A 19,710-nucleotide genomic window follows, 5' to 3' on the forward strand; every position below is an offset into this window, starting at 1 on the left:
TCAGGAGCTTTGGTCAGGGGGAAGGCTGACCTCAGAGAGACCCTCAGAGGCCCTACCGGTGAGTCCAGGGCCAAGGTCAGGGCATGAGGCTCCACGCCAGGGAGCCTCGGTCAGCTCCAGCCCAGCAGCGGGAAGCTGTCCAGTGTGACCCTGGCCCTGGGCCTACACCAGGACCCCACGTCTAACGGGGAGCAGGGAGGGGTGAGCGGCGGAGAGCGAGGGAGGGGTGAGAGCCAGGCCTCTTCTGCATGGACGTGGGAAATCCGCCCAGGCTGGCTGACCGGAGCTGGGGTGAACAGCCATGTGACCTTAACCGGGAGACAAAATCAGGGCTAGGGCTTGGCTGCCCTGGGGGAGGGGCCTGGAGCTGTGTCCTGGGGGGCCAGAAGAGCACCCCACACAGCCCCGCCCGGAACATCACGAGGGATGGGGAGGCCGCAAGTCTGAAACCAGGTGTCCACAGGGCCAGCTCCTTCTGGGGGCTGCAAGGGAATCAGCCCCAGGCCTCTCTCCCAGCTTCTGGGTGGGGTGTCCCTTGGCTTCGTCCCTCCAGGGTCTGCCCCCTCTTGACTTTGCCTCTGTAGTCTGTGACCAAGTCGCCAGTCACTGGGTTAGGGACCCAGCGTGCCCTCATTTAACTAGATTTCACCCTTTTCCCAGTAAGGTGACTGTCACAGGTATGGGGTGAGCACTGGGATTCGTTTTGGGGATGCAATTCAGCCCCACCCGGGGGCTCCCCAGGGCGTGGTCCTCAGGGGGATGTGGAAGGCCAGCCGGGGCCCAGCAGGAGACCGTGTGTCCCGAGGGCTTGAGATTCTGTGGGGAAGGGGCTCTGGTCGGGATGGAGGCTGCTCACACGGAGGCGTGGTGGGCGCAGAGGAGCTGCAGGCTTAGCCAGATACAGGACTGAGGTCCTCCAGAAACCGCCCGGTACCAGGTCCCCGGGAGACACTGGAACCTGGAGTGTGACGCGTGACATAAACAGGTGTTTTTCTCACCGTTTTCACTTTGTGACCGTGAAATGGGACATTTCACAAAATAGCGAGTCCCCCATGCCTAGAAGTTTCCAGCAAGGACCGTGTGGGCGTGGCTCAGGGCTGCGGAGAAGGGTCTTTCAGAGGCTCAGGGCTGTTGCTGTATGAGACTTGAATTCCAAAGGATCTGAGCACTCGCCGACCACCACCAGGCCCCGGCTGCCTGTCCTGGGGAAGGTTGACGGTGCACCCCCCTCCCCCGTGTCCCCACCTTCATCTGTCCTTTTGACAACCAGTGGTGACAGAAGCTTGCTGCACCTGGTTCCTATGGAAACAGAGGCTCTGTCCCGACCCACTCAGCCTGAGCTTCCACGTGGAAGCCAGACGCACAGACGCACAGGTGCTGGGAAGGCACATATGATAGTCGAATGTGCGTGAGAACACGCATGTGGGTGGCACATGAGTGCCCACGTGTGCACTGGGACCCCAGGCAGCTGCAGGCTGCCACCAGGGTCCCTAGAGCAAGGCCACGGTGCCAGCAGCTGCCCCTGCTTCTCACGGGGGATGGCAACCAAGCTGTGCCGGCAGGCGCAGGCTGCAGAGGTCTGGCGCACAGTGTGCCCAGCGGTTGTGAGTGTGCGCCTCGTTGTCACTGCCCAGCTCCGTGGCTCTTGTCCTGTGGCAGCCGGCTCTCAGCACATTACAGACATGGAGGTGGCCACGTTTCTCTGTGATCCCGTGAAGAGGAGCCCTGGGCCCTGCTGAAGCAGGGAGGGGTGAAGGGACTCCCGAGGCCCATCTGTCCCTGTCCCTCCCTTGCTCGCGCATACCCTGCCCCTCCCCTCCACGGCTGCTGTTCCCCCACGGGGTGAGGCGGTGGGCATCGTTGAAGGTTCTAGCAGCCTGTCCCTGGGCCTGGCTCAGCTCCCAGGAACTGGTTCTCCCAAATGCTCCTGCCTGACAGAGCCCCGATTCCAGCTGGACAGAGGCTGAGTGACCCCTCCGTGGAGGTCACTCATGGCTTCAGAGCCATCCCCTGCAGCCCGGCCGCCAGCTCCCGCGGTTGCCAGGGCCGTGGGCTGGCGGAGCAGCTGTCCGGGAAGGACGGGACACTCTGGAGCAGATCATCTGCCTCCTGGGAAGCAGCTGGGCGGCCGGCTGGCTCCTGCTGCCGCTTTGTGCTCCTCGCTGCAGGCGTGGACAGGCCAGCGCTTGGGCATTTCCCCCAGCAGCGCAGGCCGACGTCCGCTGTTCACGCACCCATTGGGGGAGTCCATCCCAGCCCCCGTGTGCTGCGCACCTGCCTGACCCAGGCCCAGGGCTGGCCAGGCTGAGAGGTCCACCCAGGTCTGTGCACCTCCAGAAGCCAGTCCCAGGAGAGGGTCGGGTGGTTTGGGATGAGCTGCTTACGTCCTGGTCTATGCTGTTCAGCTCCTTGTAGTTGCTCAATAAAAATGCTGAATGAGCGGGTGCATGCTCTTCCGGTGACCCTGGGAGGGGGGGGGCCGGGCTGATGCTTTGGCTGACACATGTCCATCCTGTGGCCCTGTGTCTCCCATGGGGGTGTGGCCTTGAAAACCGTGACCCTCTCCGTCCTCCAATGGCATCTCCTGTGGCATCCGGCGAGCAGCTGGGGATTACAGCGCCCTGTTGCTGGCGGGCGCTGGGCCAGGTTCCCCGGCGCAGTTGTGCGGGTGATTGTCAGCCACATGTGTGCGAAGATCTGTGTGCACAGGATTGGTGCAAATGCCCAACCCCCGGGGGGGCTGCCAGGCCAACACTCGGCGGTGCCCGGCTGCTGCGCGTCTCTCTGTCTCATGGCTGTGTGCAAAGACAGTGGATCTGGGTGGCACGTGTGCCCCGTGCTCCTCCCTCTGGGCAGCTGAGACCCTCGGCACACACACAGGGGCTGCTCCGTCCAAAGGCCCTCTGTGGTGAGGACTGAAGTTGGACCTTCGTGAACTTCCGGGGGGCTGGGGAATCTCTCTGGGCTCCTCCTCCAGGCTGGGCTCTGGGTGTCAATCTTCAGAAGAAACCAGCCTGTTGGCTTCTAGGGACACCCCATGGCTCCCTCTCGTCGCTGTGCCCTAGACCTGACACACACGCTGGGGGCCAGGCCCAGCTTCCGAGCAGCACACATTTGGGGAGGCTGAGTGGCATCCGGGCTGGCTGGCTGCTGAGCTGCTCCCCAGCCACACGGGCACCTGCAGCTCCGGTCCCCTCTCCCCACCTCTCGGCCTCAGAGACCCCGTGGGGACCTTGCCGCAGCTCCTGTGCTGGGGACCCTGTGGGTCCACTGTGGTGGCTACGTCGCTGGCCAGTCCTCGAGCTCCACCCTCCTGGGCACAGGCAGCCTGGCCCTCTCTGACCTCAGGTGCCCCCCACTCACTGTCCTCGTCCCTGCTGCTTCTCTAAGTGGGGACTCAGGCCCAGAGAGGCTGGCATTCTCCTCGGCGGGCTCCAGCACAGGGCGTGGGCTGGGCAGCAGCCTCTGGGACGACCCCAGGGAGGGTCACAGGCCACTCGCCTGTCCCGACCACTGTCAGGACGTCAGCGGGACGGGAAGGCGTGGTGGAGGAGGAAGCTGCCGAGACACGAGCGAGCCGGGGCCTCCTTTATGACTGGGGGCGTCTGCGAGGTCACTGTGGGCCAGATGTCCACGATGCCTGCTGGGCGGCTGGCTGGCTGCTGGGACTGCCCTGGGAAGGCATCGGGGAGGGCTGACGTTCACTGGGCATCTGCAGAGGGCCGAGTGGAGAGCTGGCCCTGCCACTGGAGAGTCGTCCAGGCCCAGGCCTGGGGGGGATGGGGCGGGGGTCTCTGCCCTGGAGACCCGTGTGCTCCGTAGGTGTCCTGCAGCCTTAAGAGGAAAGAGAAGAGGCCCCAGCCTCAGGGCTGTCCCGCAGGAGGACGCCTAGGTGGAGTGTCAGGCTCTGTGTTAAGGCTGCTCTCTAGGGCGTGGGTCCTGCGGACATTGCCTGGCACAGGCCTGGGTTCCCACCCAGCGCGGAGAGAAGGAAGGTGGGAAGGCGCCCCCTTGTGAGCAGAGCCGAGCTCCTTGGAAGGTCTTCCCTGTCTGGGGTCCACTCTGAAGGTCCGTCTCTCTTGCTCAGACGAGAGCTGTGGGGGTGGACAGGTTGGCTCAGAGACCCAGCAGGATGAGCCACAGTTGCTGCCGCGTCCAGGTGGCTGCCAGTGAGCCGGCAGGAGGGAGGTGAGGTGGGCCTTGGAGAGGTGACATGGTTCTGAAGGGGACATTGGCTGTGAGTTTTCAGGCCACACTTGGATGAAGCGGGGTTTGTGCTCTAGATCATTCACAACTGAGTTGACAAACCTGCCCATCTCTGCGCCCTGTCCACCCTGCGGGCCCAGGACCCCACTGCTGGCCACGAAGGCCCCGTTGTTTCCCTGTCCCCGGCATCCGGGGGCGTGCCAAGGGCCTGTGGAGATCCTGGCCTCGGACGTTCACACTGGCTTCTGGAAGAGGAGGCCTCGAGTCAGGCTGGCCGGGGACCGACGCAGTCCTGTGCCCCAGGTGCCCTGTCACGGGGCCGCACCTCCATAAACGGCTAAGGCAGAGGGACAGGCTCCCGGCCAGGTCTGGGGATGGGACCGGCCGCCAAGACCCATCACTGTGGTTCCTTGAGCAGACGTGGCCCTGTCTGGGAATGTCCCCACCCTGTTCCTGAAGGTGAGAAATGTCTCCCCGCTGGGGAACAGCTGTGCCGAGTTGGCCCAGCTGCCCGCGGGCTGCTCGCTGCTCCACTCTCCCGGCCCACGGTCCCCTCTAGGTGCCCTGCAGCAAGGGCCAGGGTCACTGGAGTCCCTCTCCACAAAGCCCTCCTCCGGTCCCGGCCACCTGTCCCTTTCTTCAGAGGCAGGCCCGGGGTGGGGTGAGCGGACGCACGGCTCTCATTCTGCATCTGCTGCGCGTCTGCAGGGCTCCGCGGCTTTCTGAGGGTCTTGGTTCAGCTCCGCTCACTGAGTCCTGGTGCAGAGCCTCCTGATACCGCGTAGGCTGCGGGGTCTGAGATGGAGGCTGCCCAGGGCCTGGGGACGCTGAGCAGGCCCAGAGGAGAAGCCTCCCCTGGGGCCCTGGAAGGCTTCCTGGAAGAAGTGGCTCTGAGCTGAAGCCTGCAGGAGTAGAGGGGAGGAGTCAGGGAGCAGGGACCGGGCAGGGGGAGTAGAATGGGGCTCATGGGGTCCCGCGAGAGCTGGGGGGACCTGAGGGCAGGGAGAAGCCCGGGAGGGGAGGCTGAGTGGCCCCCTCTGGGCCCAGCAGGTGAAGGGACGCCCCCGGGACTGTCGCACTTTAGGAAGGTCCTTCCACCTTGGAGCCCAGGTGGGCGCACCTGAGCCGGGAGGGGCAGGTCCTGGTGAAGCCCGGGCTGTGGGGAGGGAGCCGCGTTTTTATTCTTAATGAAAATCAAAGCCACCCCCAGAGCCTGTCCCTGACGTGGCCCGGTCGGGGCTTTGCCACCCGGGGCAGGAAGGTGTCGACTGACCCGGGGCCTCGGGCCTGTCTCGCTCACGCCCTTCCTGGCCTGTTTCCACATGAGGTCACTCTGCTGGCTGTCACCGAGGCTCTGAAAGGCCGTCTGTGCCCACAGGGGCAGGGGCGCAGCTGCTGGAGGCGGCCAGAGAGGCCTCCCTTGGCTCTGGACCCCGGGGGCAGTGCCGGGGCCTCCACGCAGGCCCCGGGTTTCTGTCGGGCCTTTGGCTCCTCTCTCCCCGCCCGAGGCCTGGCCAGAGCTGGCGAGGCCCTGGCAGGGCCCTGTCTGGGCCGAGTCATCCTGGCCCAGTGACTCATGTTGCGGGGAGAATCGGGCCAGCGAGAGACCGGCTGTGTGGTGCCCGGCGCCTCGCTGGGGACAAGTGGTTCACTGGGTGACTCTGGCTGCTGCTTCCAGCACACTCAGAGCTGGGAAGATTCCATTATCCAGACTGGCCAGGGGGGCCGGCCAGCGGCCACTCTTCTGCCTCCATCCAGAGAGCACTGTGTCCCCAGGCGCAGGGCCAGCCCCAAGGCCGCCTCTCAGGTAGAGCGGCTGCCCGCCCCCCACCCCCACCCCAGGGGTCACTGTGAGCTAGGGCACTGTTTTTTGCCTTTTGGTCTTTGGTACTGGGGACTGGATACAGGGCCACTTTGCCACTGAGCCACATCCTTGCCCTTTTCATTTTGAGGCAGCGTCTTGCTAGATTGCTGAGACTGGCCTTGAACTTGCGATCCTCCTGCCTCGGCCTCCCCAGTAGCTGGGATACAGTTGCAAGTGACGGCACCGGGCTTCTACTTAAGTGGAGCCTCCCTCAGCTCCTGGTGGACTGGGAAGGGAGAGAACTCAGCCCACGCAGAAGCTGAAGTCCCTCCCTGCTCCTGCTGAGGGAGCCCTGCAGAGCCCAGCCAGGGACATGGGAGGGAGGAGGAGAGGAAAGGCCAGGCCTGGGGACCTGCCCGCTCACCGTGCTGCCCCCTAATATCTGGGGCTCCACTGAGGTCACCAGAGCCTGGCACAGACATGGGCACAAGTGGACCCCTGACCTGTCCTCTGGGGGATGCGCCAGAGCACTCGGGGGTCCTGGGGTCACTGGCCGTGTTGGCTTGGTGACCAAAATACCTGACAGGAACAACTGGGAGGAGGGAGCTTGCTTTAGCTCTGGCTCCAGCGGTCTGTCCCCCGCGGCTCCAGAGGTCTGTCCCCGACAGGCTCCAGAGCTCTGTCCCCGATGGGCTCCAGCGGTCTGTCCCCTACGACTCCAGCGGTCTGTCCCCAAAGGGCTCCAGCAGTCTGTCCCCTACGACTCCAGCGGTCTGTCCCCAAAGGGCTCCAGAGGTCTGTCCCCCACGGGCTCCAGAGGTCTGTCCCCCACGGGCTCCAGAGGTCTGTCCCTGAAGGGCTCCAGAGGTCTGTCCCCGAAGGGCTCCAGCGGTCTGTCCCCGACGGGCTCCAGCGGTCTGTCCCTGAAGGGCTCCAGTGGTCTGTCCCCGACGGGCTCCAGCGGTCTGTCCCTGAAGGGCTCCAGCGGTCTGTCCCTGAAGGGCTCCAGTGGTCTGTCCCCGACGGGCTCCAGCGGTCTGTCCCCCACGGGCTCCAGCGGTCTGTCCCCGACGGCTCCATTGCTGTGGGCCTGGGCGAGGTGCAGGTCCTGGTGGGGCAGTGTGGCAGGGAAGCTGCTCCACTCCTGGCGCCAGGGAGAGGGAGGGGGAGGGCCGGGGAGATCCCCCTCCCAGGGCATGACCCCAGGGACCCCTCCCAGCCATGGCCCCTGCCCAGTTACCCCCATGGGTCCATCCCAGCCAGGGGCTGGCCAGGTGCAGCCCTCACGGTCCCCACTTACCCTCTGAGGACCCCTGCGGGAACGGAGCCTCTCGGGGACACCTCAGTCCCCAGCCACACTAGCCGCGGTGGGAGCAGAGCCTGTGGGAACCACCGTCAGCCCGTGTCTGTGTCTGCAGCCTGGTGCCGGGGGGAGGGAAGCCACTGTCCTCCTCCAGGACCCCAAGCCTTTCCCTCCTCTTCCGGGGACAGAGGAGGCTGCGTCCCAGCCCCGACCCGGCCAGTCTCCCTGTGGACGGCGAGGCCTTAGCCTCTTTCTCCAAACTGAGGCACTGATGCTGCCAACTCCAGCCCCCAGAACCAGCTGCCGGTGACCCTAACCCCCACCCCACCCCAACCCCCACCCCACGTCCTATTCCAGAAGGAGCTGAAGTGGACACTCACTTGGTGGCCAGTGCTCCACCAGGCTGACCCCTCCCTGTTTTCCTCCCCACTCTCTCCCCCTCCAGCCCCTCTCCCCCCTTCTCCCTGCCCCCTCCCCTCTGCCCCTCTCCCCCTCCCTCTCCCCTCCCCCACCCCTCTCCCCTCCCCCACCCTGCCCCCTCCCCCTCCCCCATCTACCTTTATTATTGTCATTATTTTTTGTGGTGCTCAGGGTTGAACCCGGGCCGTGCACGCGAGCCAAGCACTGTACCAGCTGAGCCATGTCCCCAGCCCCGTCTTTGTCTCGTTTCAGTTTTTATGCGTGTGGCTGTGCATTGCTGGGGGAGCGCAGGGTGGGCGCTGGGCAGGTGCCTGGCCTCTGAGCCGCACCCCAGCCTCCGGGTGTTTCTAAACAGTCCAAAGAAAGGGTGAGAGGCGTTGGGTGCTGAGCTCCCTGTCGGGAAGAGCTCGAGGGCGGGTGAGGAGCCTGTAGGAGGCCGGGCTGGGGGCTGTGGTGCCGGTGGCCAGGACCCTGTCAGGGGTGAGAGGGGGAGAGGGTTCTGCCCCGGCCACTCCTCCGCCCTCTGGCCTCCACCTGCTGGGTCCTGGCAGCCTGGTGGGCAGGGGTTCTCCAGCCTGTGGCTGCAGCCGGCAGGGAGGGGCGCTCCCTGGGGACGGCCACTGTGGTGACTTTGAACAAGTGCTTTCTTCTCAGCTCGGTCCCTGCTGTTCCTGCTGACGTGGACTCAGCAGGCTGGTGACTCAGCCCTGGTCCTGCCCCAGACCCACGAGCAGGGTGCCTGCTTGGGAAAAGTGGTGGGGAGGCCAGGACACTGAAGGCCCTGGGAACAGCCTGTCCCTCGTCCCTTGTCCCTGGGGGCAGGCATGTGTCCAAGTGTCCTGGAAGCCGCCTGAGGTGTCTGCGGGCTGGACAGCCAGAGGACGAGCTGTGCACCTCCGGCGGGGTCAGGACCAGCCTGGCCACTCCTCTCAGCCCCTCGCGGAGCCCAGGAGGGTCAGAGGCGGTGTCTCCACTCTCTGGAGCGCATGGTGTCCCCTGCCTCTGCTCTCCAGCCCCAGGTGGTGGCCAGGATACTGGGGGCTTGAGGCGGTTCCAAAGCTGTGTCTTGGGGACCAGGGTCGCACCAGGCGTCGAGGGACCGTGTCAAGATGAAACTGGTCAGTAAGAAAGCGGTGGCCATGGGGAGAAGAGTGTCCCTCCCCCCCTGCCGTGTGGGGGTTGTCACCAAGGCCAGCGCTGGCACGGCAGGCCCTGGCTTCACCAGCCAGTGCTCCCTGGTTCCTAGCAGGTCTAAGGTCACTGTCATGGGAGGGCCAGGTGGCGCTGCGGTCAGGTCACCTCAGGTCACGTCAGGTCCGGTCACCAGAGCCAGCAGCCCGGGGACTCCAGGCCCACTGAGCCTGCGCAGCCCTGTGCACTGGAGCTGGGGACCAGGGGCCGGGGGCAGAGTGTCTGGGGCTCCAAGGCCAGGAGCCTCCTCTGCCTCACACTGTTTAGAGATAAGAGCGGGGGCCTGGGGCAGGGTTCACGCCGTTCTGCACAAGCAGGCCGCCAGTCATGTGCTCTCTGAAGTGAGACCCTCCGGGCAGATGGTGTGATGGGCTTTGAGCTGCACTCTGGGTGAATGTCAGCTGTCCCCACTGTCACATGAGCGTTGACAATCTGGCAGCCTGTAAGGCAGTCAGTGGTGGAGTCTGGGTGGCTGCCCAGGCAGGGGCTGGCAGGGAGGCGGGTCCTGGAGGCTGGGTCCCCGTGTAGCAGCGCCTGCCTCTGGTGCTGGCGGGAGGGCAGAGTCCACGTGGGTTACGACCCCTGCTGTCCTCCGGGGCTGACTCCCCATCAGAAGTCCCCATGATCCTGCACTTTATCACTCTGTGGCACTGAACAGGAACTAGGGGAGCCCCTGATACTTGCCTAGAGGTGAGGAAGCAACTGTGTCTCACGGGGAACCCTGGGGTGGGGGCTCTCATATTGAAGACTGAAATGATAGACAGAGAGCCACCAGGAGAAGACGGGGAAGCCGTTCAGGCCCAGGGAAGGGCTTGTGCAAATGTCCTGGGGCAGAAGGCAGTGTGAAGAACAGGAAGGAGGCCTGGGGCTGAATGAGGTCACTTGGCTCTGGAAACGGGCAGACGCAGGGGAGGAGTTGGCACCTGAAGAGTGAGCAAGGCAGAGGGAGTTGACATGGTCTGGTCACCGCGAGGGCTCGAGGAGAGAACCAGAGCGCAGGCAGGCAGGCAGTGTACTGCAGGAACACAGCAGAGAGGGCACGGAGACCCAGAGCAGATGGGTAAACCGCGAGGAATCTGGCAAAGTGGTTGTTATCAAAAATTAAATTATACAGAACTTACATAATATAAAACTATACACATGATCATCATATATAAAAGTAAATATATTAAAAACAAATTACATATAAAACATTGTTTGAAATTAAATTAATGACCATAGGATCCAGCCATTATACTTCGGGGAACTAAAACAGGAACTTAAACAGATATGTGCATATCCACATTCACGCAGCATTACTCAAAGCGGCCAAAAGCTGGGGGCAACTCAAATGTCCATCGAGGGATCAATGGGTAGACAAAATGTGGTACGTCCACACAGTGGAATATTATTTAGCCTTTAAGAAGGAAATTCTGCCACGTGCTGTGACGTGGATAAACCCTGCACCTTGAGACACTCTGCCAAGGGAAGCAGGCCAGTCACAAAGGATTGTATGATTCCACTCCATGGCTGCTGGAGTTGGGGCGTCATTGTTTAATGGGTGCAGAGTTCCACTTTGGGAAGATGGAAAGAACTGGACTTGGACGGCGGTGGTGGCCTGGAGACGGCTAACGTGGTCAGTGGGAGGCTCCTGTTTTGTGTGTAAACGTGTGTGATCACAGTGAAAGTGCCTTAATTAGAAAAATGTTATAAAATCAAGTGGCATACTATGCGTATGTAACAGTTAAGTCGTATTTAAACAGCGGTGAGAGGTGCGGAGCCCAGCAGGTCCTAGTGTTGGTTTTCTGTCTACATTTATGTGTCCCCACGTGTGTGCTGCTGGGGATGGCCGGGCCGCACCTCCGAGGCTCTACCAGGGCCTCCTGTCCTGCCCTTGAGGTCTGGTGGCCGGAGGGCAGCTTTCCCGCTCACTGGCGATGTCGCCTTGGGGAGCTGAGCTTGTCCAAGGTGGAGCTGCCCCAGCCACAGGCATGCTGAGTCCAGGGCCCTACTGTGTGTTGGAGGGTGGCGGGTTGTGGTCAGCCTGCGGGGGTGACCAGCTGTTTCGGTGGGGGAGGGGGGGTGCCGGAGGTGGTGGCTTTGGGCTTGGGCCGCGGGGCGCACAGGGTGCCTCTCTTTGGGATGGGCTGAGGGAGGCCTGGCTGCCGCTGGACTGAGGCCCCGGAGCTCAGTGCGGTCCTACTGTGTGCCAGGTCCAGGCGGAGAGGAGCCCCCTCGAGGGAGGAGACTGCTCGCTGGTGTCCTGTCCAGGCGCAGTGGCTGGGCCCAGTGCCATTGACGCCCTGCTCCAGGCCCCACTGCCGAGCTGCTTCCGGGCCAGCAGCTTCCCACGGCTGTACCTGGGCGCACAGGGGTCACTGTCCCCAAGTCACGCCCAACGGCTGTTTCCGCCCCGCGTTTCCTCCGCCCTCTTTTCCCACACTGTGGTTGACGTCCCTCCGTCCCTCTGTCCCTCTGGCTGGAAGGGACCCGTGGCTTCTCCCAGGCCCTCCCTCCCGTTACCAGCCAGGCCCCGAGGGCTTCCTCCCACTCCTCACCTGCCCTGCTTTTAGCTTCTCCTTAAAACTCGCTGCTGTCTGACCCCCCCCAGGGCTGACCCCCCTCAGGGCTGACCCCCCCAGGACAGAGGTGCCCGGGGTCAGCCCCCTGACAGGTGAGGAGTGCTGACCTAGAGATCCCGACCGGGACTGGGGTCTGGGCTGTGAGGATGGCCACACGCTCGGCCACGCACCCGCCTGGCGCAGCACAAGGGTGGTCACTCCCCTTTCTGGGGGCCACCGGGCTGACTCCCCGGGTCACAGGGCCCTGTCCCTCTGCAGGCTCTGGGGAGGGTCCTTCCTAGCGCCCAGCTTCTGGGGACCCAGCCACCCTTGGCCTGTGGCCACGTGATTCTGGTCTCTTCTCCGTCTCTGTGCCCTTCGGTCCCCTTTGAGGAACCCCCTCGGGGTGCAGGGCCTGCCCTGGCGCAGGAGGAGCTGCTGACCGGAGAGGCTGACCTGAAGTCCACCAGCCGAGGCCCTGTCCCAGGCCAGGCTGCCGTCTGAGCCTGGGGACGTCTTGGGGGCAGAACTGGCCCCCGCTAGGTCTGGGTGCACCTGGGAGGGGGTTTCTGGTGTCCCTCTGAGCACACCTTCCCCTTTGGCCAGGCCTGCAGGTGGCCCTGCCACCGGTCACCGTCACAGAGGGCAGAGCCCCGTCCTCTCCCTGGCTAGACCTAAGCCTCTCTCTCTCTCACCCGCTGCTCACCTCACCTGCCCAGGGCCCTCACCAGGACCATTTGTCCAGCCTAGACCTGGGGAGAGGGGTCCAGAAGGCCCCCCCCCACTGTGGCCATCTGGCCTGGTGAAAGCCCCCTAGCCCCGGACGGGAGCATCCCAGAGAGTGATCAAAGGGCGGTGCCTACAGGGCTAGAGGAGGGCAGTGTGAGCTGAGAGACAGAGGCCGAGGGGCAGGCAGAGTGCCTGGAGTTTGGAGGTGATTATGATGTGAAGGGAGGTACCCAACTGTTTCCCATCTCCTCCGAGGTCAGCAGAAAAGGGAGGAAATCATGATGTACAATTAGAGCAGTTGGTTAGACACCAGGGTGAACTTCCTGCTGGGAGTGTGGCCAAACCCAGCTTGGCTTTCCTGAGGGAGCAGAGGCCTGGTAATAAGGGCTGTGGTTAAGGTGAAGGGGGATGGCAGCAGGGGGTGGTGCCTGGGCTCTTGAGCCAGGTCACAACAGGCCTGGGAAACTGCCTTCCTCCTGCCATTGTCCTTCAGATTCCCATGGGGGCATTTCAGTGAGTCCTGCACCCTGGCTGGGCTTCCCAAGGAAATACACCCAAGTCGGCTTGTCCCTGCTGTGCGTCGGGACTCAGGGCACAAGGAGAGCAATCTCATGGGTGGGTCTCCACTCAACAGGTGCTTTCCATAAAAACCCTGGAGAATAATGCTTCGGCCCAGCCTTGAGCCTGGCATCTTCTGGAGGGCTGTGCTGTTGAGAGGACTTAAATCCCCAGAGGTGGGTGGGCAGGTGACCCAGCAGGGTTGGACTGCTGGTGTGGAGGCCATCAGGGTGCTGTGATGGCAGTGACAACCCCATCCTGTCCCCCAGGCTCCCAGGCAGATGAGGGCGTGCTCCATCTGAGCTGACTGTGGTTTTGCAGTTCCCTGTCCCCGAACTCACTTGGTGGAAAACAGTTCAAAACATCCAAGGCATGAAGGGGCGGGACCGCTTTTCTTACCCAGGACCTGATTTCCAGCAACTTGAAAGGCCCACCAAACCCAGGACCCTCTCCTCCAGGGACCCCTGCAACCCGGCCTCGGCCTCGCGCTCAGGGGTCAGGATCCCTGCACACTCTGGATCTTTCATAAAGGTGGGTGTGGGGAGGGAGGGGCAGTGGCCAGGGGCCAGTCCCTGATCCAGGATGAGCCCAGGTGCTCATTCGCCCTGCCTGCTTCAGGCCCCTGCCCACCCACTCTGGAGGGGTGTTTTTCGCTGGGTCCTCACCGGCCTAGGCAGAGGCCCTGGGCCTAAGGTAAGGGCAGGAGCATACAGCCCGCGGCCCAGGCAGAGTGGGAGATCACCCCTCTCCCTTGGGGGAACCCCGGGGCCCTTCCAGGGGACTACTTCCTGCCCCTTCTGTCTGGCCTCTAGCTCACCCTTGTCCACGGTGTGCAGTGGGGTTTGATCACGTTTGCCCAGTGGTTGGAGGAGTGGAGACTACTGACCCAGAGAAAGGCCGAGTGGGAGCGGTTCGCCTTCGGGCCCAGCGGGAGAGGAAGCCCACCACTGCCCTTTCTCCCAGTGCCCTATCCTCCTTCAGATACTACAAACCGTCTACTCTCTGGGGGGGGAGCCCCGGGTCTACTCTTTGCTGAGCAGGGGATGTGGAGTTGGAACGTGTCCCGGGGCTCTGGTGACAGGGTCCGCCATCCCGGCGCACGCCCCTGCACTGGGCCAGCGCCTTCCGTAGAGGCCACCCAGCGGGTGCAGCGGCGACCCCGGCCAGGGAGCCAGTTGCCTTCAGTCCGTAGGATGCTGTGGACTCGCGCGGTCGCCCCGCGTCCCTGGCTCTGGTACCCAGAGCTCGGATCTCGCCGCGCGCCCCCGCTTAACCCTTGCAGGCGCTGGGCGCGCAAAGCAGGCGCTGGGCGCGCAAAGCAGGCGCCGGCGAACTTTGGCTGCGTAAATAAAACCTCCCGCAGAAGGAAACCTACGTCCCGGGAAAGGGGAGGAATCTCGTCCCCCTCGGCGCCCGCCCCTGCGCCGCGGCCCGGCCTCCACATCCGCCCACATCTGGTCGCAGCGGGGCGTCCGGGGGGGAGGGGCCGAGGCCGGGTCGGTCGCTGTCCCTGGGCGCAGGCCAGGCCGGGAGAAGGGGGGCGCGCGGGTCGTGTGCCCAGGGCTCCGCGGTCCCTGCTGCGCCCGCTCTGGCCCCAGCCCCCCAGGCCGGGCCTTGACAGGCGGGCGGAGTAGCCAGTGCGAGCCGGGGAGGCCGGCGGTGCGGGAACCTGATCCGCCCGGGAGGCGGGGGCGGGGCGGGGGCCGAGGCGGCGGGCGGGGGCGGCGAGCGGGGAGGGGCCGGCGCCCGCCTTCCTCCCCCATTCATTCAGCCGATCCTGGGGGCCGAGGGGCTCCGGCGGCGATCTCTGCACTGCAGGAGCGCGGGCGCGGCGCCCCAGCCAGCGCGCAGGGCTCGGGCCCGGCCGGGGGCGCTTCCTCGCCGCCGCCCTCTGCGCGACTCCCTGCCCACCAGCCACCATGTCCGACCCCGCGGTCAACGCGCAGCTGGACGGGATCATTTCGGACTTCGAAGGTGGGTGCCGGGCTGGCTGCTGCCGCCGCGGGCGAGCTGGGCAGGACCCTCGGCGGGCCTGGCGCGGGACGGCGGGACGGGAGTGCGCGGAGAGCAGACGGGACCCCCGATGGTCGCCCTCCAGCCAGGAGCGCCGCGCGCGCCCGGCCCCGCGTCGCCGAAGTGGAGGCCCCCTTTGGAGGGACCCGCACGGGACTCAGAGCTCGCGCTGCGCGCTGCCGCCCGAGTTTCCTTCCTTTTATTGTTGTTTGTGTTTGCCCAGCGACAGCCACCTCCTCGAGGGCTCGCGGGGCGTCCCCGGAACTACCGAGTACTTCGACTCCCGAAAATCAGCCGCTGGCCCGATGCTCTCGGCCCCTCGGGCCTGGCGGCTGGCTAGGGACTTAGTCCCCCGCCTCGGACCGAGTGGGCGGCCGCGTCCTGCCGGTGGACAGCTTTCCCCTCCCCCACGCCAGCTTCTGGGCCGGGGCTGAGCCGAATCCGGGCTGGGGAGGGCCGCCAAGTCGCGCAGCCCGCAGGGTCGGGCACAGCCGAGCGGACACTGCTCCCGCTGCGTTGGTGTTCGGCGTGGGGCGTCCCCTGGCCCCCATCCAGGCCTGGGGACAACCTCGTCCGCCTCCAAGAGTAGGGCGGTGCGGGCAGAGGGGGCTTGCGTGAGGGTAAGGGGAGCACTTTGGCTCTTCCTCCCTTCGGAGTTTATAAAGTAGGGAGACCTGGGGGGGGTGCTCCCTCCCGGGCTGAGTCTGGCGCCCCCGCCCCGGCCTGTGTGTGCGCGCGCTTTCGCGGGGCCTCGTGACTGCCGGTGCCGTGGCCCTGTGTCCTGTGTCCTCAGGAGTAAATAAAGCGGTGGGAAGGGAGGCGCACACAATGGTCTCGGCGGTTCTGGGACTGGCTTTCTGAGGGCGGGCCTGTCTCTGCCGGCCGGAGCCCCCGCCCCTCGGAGCGGCTCTGAGCAGCCTGGGGCAGAGCCCGCGAGGGGGAGAGGCTGAGCTCAAAGGAGTTTCGGCGGCCAGGTGCCAGGCCACGCCTGGAGGTGACCAGTCTGAGGCCCTCCACCCTCCGTGGCCAGAACCAGGCTAGAATCTGGGTGTCCCGAGCCCAGCGCCCTCACAGCTCATCTGTGGTCAGCCTCATCTTTGAGTGGAGGTGACTTCTTGGGACCAGAGCTTTGGCTGTGTTTGGTGGGAACCGGGTGAGATGGGGGTGGACACTCAGGGGGGACCCACCGTCTGGTGGTGGCACAGACTGAGCAAAGCCTGGCATGGCACATCCGCTTGGTCAACTCAGTGGCTGCCGCAGATTTTCAGATTCTAGCATCTTGCATCGTGTTTCTCAAGAACAAGGGGCGTTCTGGGTTTGCAGAGCTGACTCTTGTGCCCCGACCATCTGACCATCTGAGTCTTTCAGGGGCCAGGCTTGTCCCGGGGTCTCCCCAGGTCTGCTTTGTTACAAGTTGCCCTCTGGCCACCTGGCATAGCGCGGCCCTCCTGTAGCCCTCTCTACCCGGGCATCTCCTCCACAGCTCCTCCTTGGGCCATTTCTTCCTCCCGAAGGTCCACTTGGCCAGTCAGCAGTGGGATGCCTTTCCTGCAGGCACTGATGGAGAAAGATGCTGCCCCCTTCAGGTCCTGTGCTCCCGGCTCTTCTCTCTTTTGGCCTGTGAATTGGGGTCTTTGCTTTCATTCCCTGATACCAGGCGCTAAGTTGAAGGTGGGATTTATGGTGAATGTAGGGGTCTCCACCTGGAGTCCTTTGGTGGCAGCGGAGGCAGAAGTTTGGTGTGGTGTTGGTCTTATCATCTGGCACAGTGCACTGTGGAGGCTGCTAGTGCTCCTGCCTCCGGGTCCTTGCGTGTAACTCCATCTGGTGGCCTCTGGGTGCCTCCCAAGTCAGCTTCTGACGCTCAAGTTTTATCCAAGACAAGGGCCTCATTGAGAGCATCCTGGTGCAATGGTCGGAGGCCCTTTGACTCTGGAGGAAGGCTCCTCAGTCTTGGGGAGCATGGCCTCTGTTCTTCTAGTTCCCTGTGTGCATCAGTCTCCCCCACTGTGTGTCCTGAAAACTTCAGCCGTGCAGTGGTTGGGCCCCAGAGCCCGAGGCATCCCGGGTAGACGCGTGGTGGGTATGCACGTCCTGCCCCATGGCCTGGATGTGAGGCCCACACCGCCCCCTTCAGACATCCCTCCCTGGGCCCCAGGAACTTGGAGTGGAGTTGGAGAATGGGGAGGATGCACATGTGGAAGGTGAACAGCCTGAGACAGACAGACAGACGGTGGGACATGGGAAGGCGTGGCTGGGGAGGAGGGGAGCATGTGACGGCCCAGCCATGGGTGATAGGAGCCCGCAGCCTCCACGTCAGGGCAGAATAAGGTCAGTTCTGGCTAACGGGGAGTGATGGAGGAGGCGGACCTTGAGTGGAAGTAGGAATTTGATTGCAGGAGGAAGGAGGAGAGCTTTGCAGCCAGCCCAGGCAGTAGTGGGAGGTTGGAATGAGCTGGCCCATTGAGGGCTGGGGTGTGGGGAGGGGCCAGGCACCCTGATACCCGTGGGCCAGTCTGCTGGAAGTATCCGGGCGCCCCTCGGCTGGTCTGGAGGAGTGGGTGGGAGCCTCCGATGGGGCGTCACCTGGTGTCCAGGCTTCCCCGCGGAGGTCGCAAGGGGAGGAGGAAAAGGCCAAGTCCTCTTCGGCGTCCCCAGCAGCCCGGGTTCCTCCCTGAGGCTGACAGTCCTGAAGCACGGGTAGCTGCCGAGGGTGGAGGCTCTGAAGGCCACCCCCACAGCAGGGCAGGCTCGAGCCATGGAGTCTCTGGGGGATTTTCCAGCCGAGCAGTCGGCCCACCCTGGAATCCAGCAACTGGGTGGGTGGGTCAGGCCAGAGCAGCGCACCCTGCAGGGCAGAGGGGCAGCCATCTCTCGGTGTGCGTGGGCAAATTCTGCAGAGGCCCCACATTCTGGGCATCTCTCCCCCCTCCCTCCCTGGACAGCACCCTTCTGTTTGCTTTTTTTAATTTTTTGCCCAGTACTGGTGACTGAACCTGGGAGGCTCTATCACTGAGCCCCAGCCCCAGCCCTTTTTATTTTTTATTTTGAGACAGGGTCTCCGTAAGTTGTCCAGGCTGGCCTTGAATTTTTGATCCTCCTGCCTCAGCCTCCTGAGTGGTTGGAATTACTGCCTTTTTATCTTCTTCATTTCCAGTCTGTCTTCCCCTTACCTCCCCCTCCCCCTTCCCCATGTACTTCCTGCATCCCTCTTCAGCCCCCCACCCCCTTCAAGGAAGGTCCTGGAGCTCTGTGGGGACTCCTCACGTAAGGGCAAGGAGAACGTTTCCTATTTTGTGATGCGGTTTGGACCTCCCGTCCCACGCCCTGGTGATATTCCCCTTCTCCGAAGTTTCCTATTTTCCCACTTCCCGGCACAAAAGGCCTTGAGGTGACTGTGGCACCCACCACTCCCTGGTGACACATATCAAGAATGCTGACCTTGTCCTCTGTCTCGCTCGGGGCCAGCGGAGGCACAGGGCGGTTGGGTCGCGTGCTCCTGGGTGACTGCAGGCCCCATCTGTTATCGCAGACACAGCTACAACTTGGGTCTTTGTGTCACGAGCCCTTCCAAGAGCCGGCTGCTGGCCTCCTACCCTCTGCAGCGTTAGCCGTAACCAGATTTGCACGCCCAGAAAGAGTCCCCTAAGTCCTTGATTGTTGGAACAGACCTGGCCTGAGACCCAGACACTGACTCCGGAGCTGGGTGGCATTGGCCCTTGTCTGGGGCCCTCCGCTGTTCCCCAGGGGGGACCCTCTAAGCTGTGTCCTGGAAGCTGTGGTGGCCCTGCACCCCAGCAGGAGAGCCGGCCAAGAGGGTAGGGTAGGGCTCCTGAGTGAGAAGGGATCATGCAGATACCTCTGGGACACGGGTGTTGGCAATGCCAGGATCTGGGTGCCACGTTCTTCCAGGGAGGTGGCTTCAGACCTGTCCCTGATTAGTACCAGTGGGGCTCCTGCCTGTAGCTCCTGCCTCTTGAGGCTCCTGGGAACGCGGTCTCCCTGTGGTTTGCACCTCTGAGGCTGACGGTGCTAGTGAAGGTGCCCAGCAGGACCTCGTGGAGCCGGGGATTCTGTGGTGGGTGTGCCCTGCAGCTGAGAGGAGCGGGTGTCTTCCATGGACCCACGGCTGTTGGCATCGCTGACGTAGTGCTCTGTGTGTCCAGAGCCTGGCACGGGCAAGCCTGCCACCTCACAGTGAGCAAGTTCTTAGGTGGAGGGGGATGCAGGCACTGCTGTGATGGTCCTGCAGCTGGACGGGGGATACCCTGGCCAGACATCTCCGGAAGACAGGGACACCCTTCTGAGGAGATCTATCTGGAAATGCTTTCTGGGGCCTGCGTCTTTCCAGGGAGGTTTTGAGAGGCTGGTGGGCAGTTTGCATCCGGAGGGAGAGGCCTTGCAGGGTGGTGGGCAGCCTGCTCTGCTGTTGGAGAACCTTGAGCCTCGGGTAGGCGTCTGGCCCACTCCAGCCCCTCTGCTCGCTCCTGGGTTACTGGGGCTCTGGACGGCTCTTCTTGCTGGGGGACTCAGGATGCAGACAGTGGTGCTGAGCAGGGTTTGGAGCGTGGCTGCAGCTGCTGGAACTGGACAGCTAGGTCCTGGGTGATGGGAGGTCACCTGATCCCATAGGCCGGACAGCATGGTCACCACTAGAGATGGCCAGTCCTGCAGACTTGGAGAGCCTGCGGGGGTGGGGGGGTTGTCTCTTGCATGCAGCAGATTCCCAGCCTCCTGGCAAAGCTGGAGGACCCCTCCTCCCATGTGGCTGACATTCTGGGGTTCTCTCCCTGGAAGCTGGAGTCATGTGGGGGGCAGGGCTCCTCTCTGTCCATGGACAGATGGACCACGTGCCTGTTTCTAGGGCCCAGTGCTGACAGCCATGGGGGCAGGCACTAAGTGGCCGGACTCTGACTAGAGCAGAGGCCTGCAGACGGAAAAGCAGG

At 63.8% G+C, this 19,710-nt stretch overlaps 1 protein-coding gene across 3 annotated transcripts in view; it reads left to right on the forward strand.

The window, feature by feature from the left end:
• The window catches only part of Septin9 (septin 9), a 144,251-nt gene that overhangs the window by 40,273 nt on the left and 84,268 nt on the right, over nt 1-19,710 (forward strand). Inside the window, exon 1 of one of the 3 annotated variants that reach the window (XM_026404737.2) lies at nt 14,496-14,725. The exons of the other annotated variants lie outside the window; for them this stretch is intronic. Within the exon in view, the coding sequence (XP_026260522.2) occupies nt 14,671-14,725 (55 nt within the window). The 5' untranslated portion in view covers nt 14,496-14,670. Of the gene's footprint in view, nt 1-14,495; nt 14,726-19,710 lie in introns of those variants that run through there. 3 annotated transcript variants of the gene reach the window in all.

This window comes from Urocitellus parryii, chromosome 7 (assembly GCF_045843805.1).
Source record: "Urocitellus parryii isolate mUroPar1 chromosome 7, mUroPar1.hap1, whole genome shotgun sequence".
In the NCBI taxonomy this organism is placed as follows: domain Eukaryota; kingdom Metazoa; phylum Chordata; class Mammalia; order Rodentia; family Sciuridae; genus Urocitellus; species Urocitellus parryii.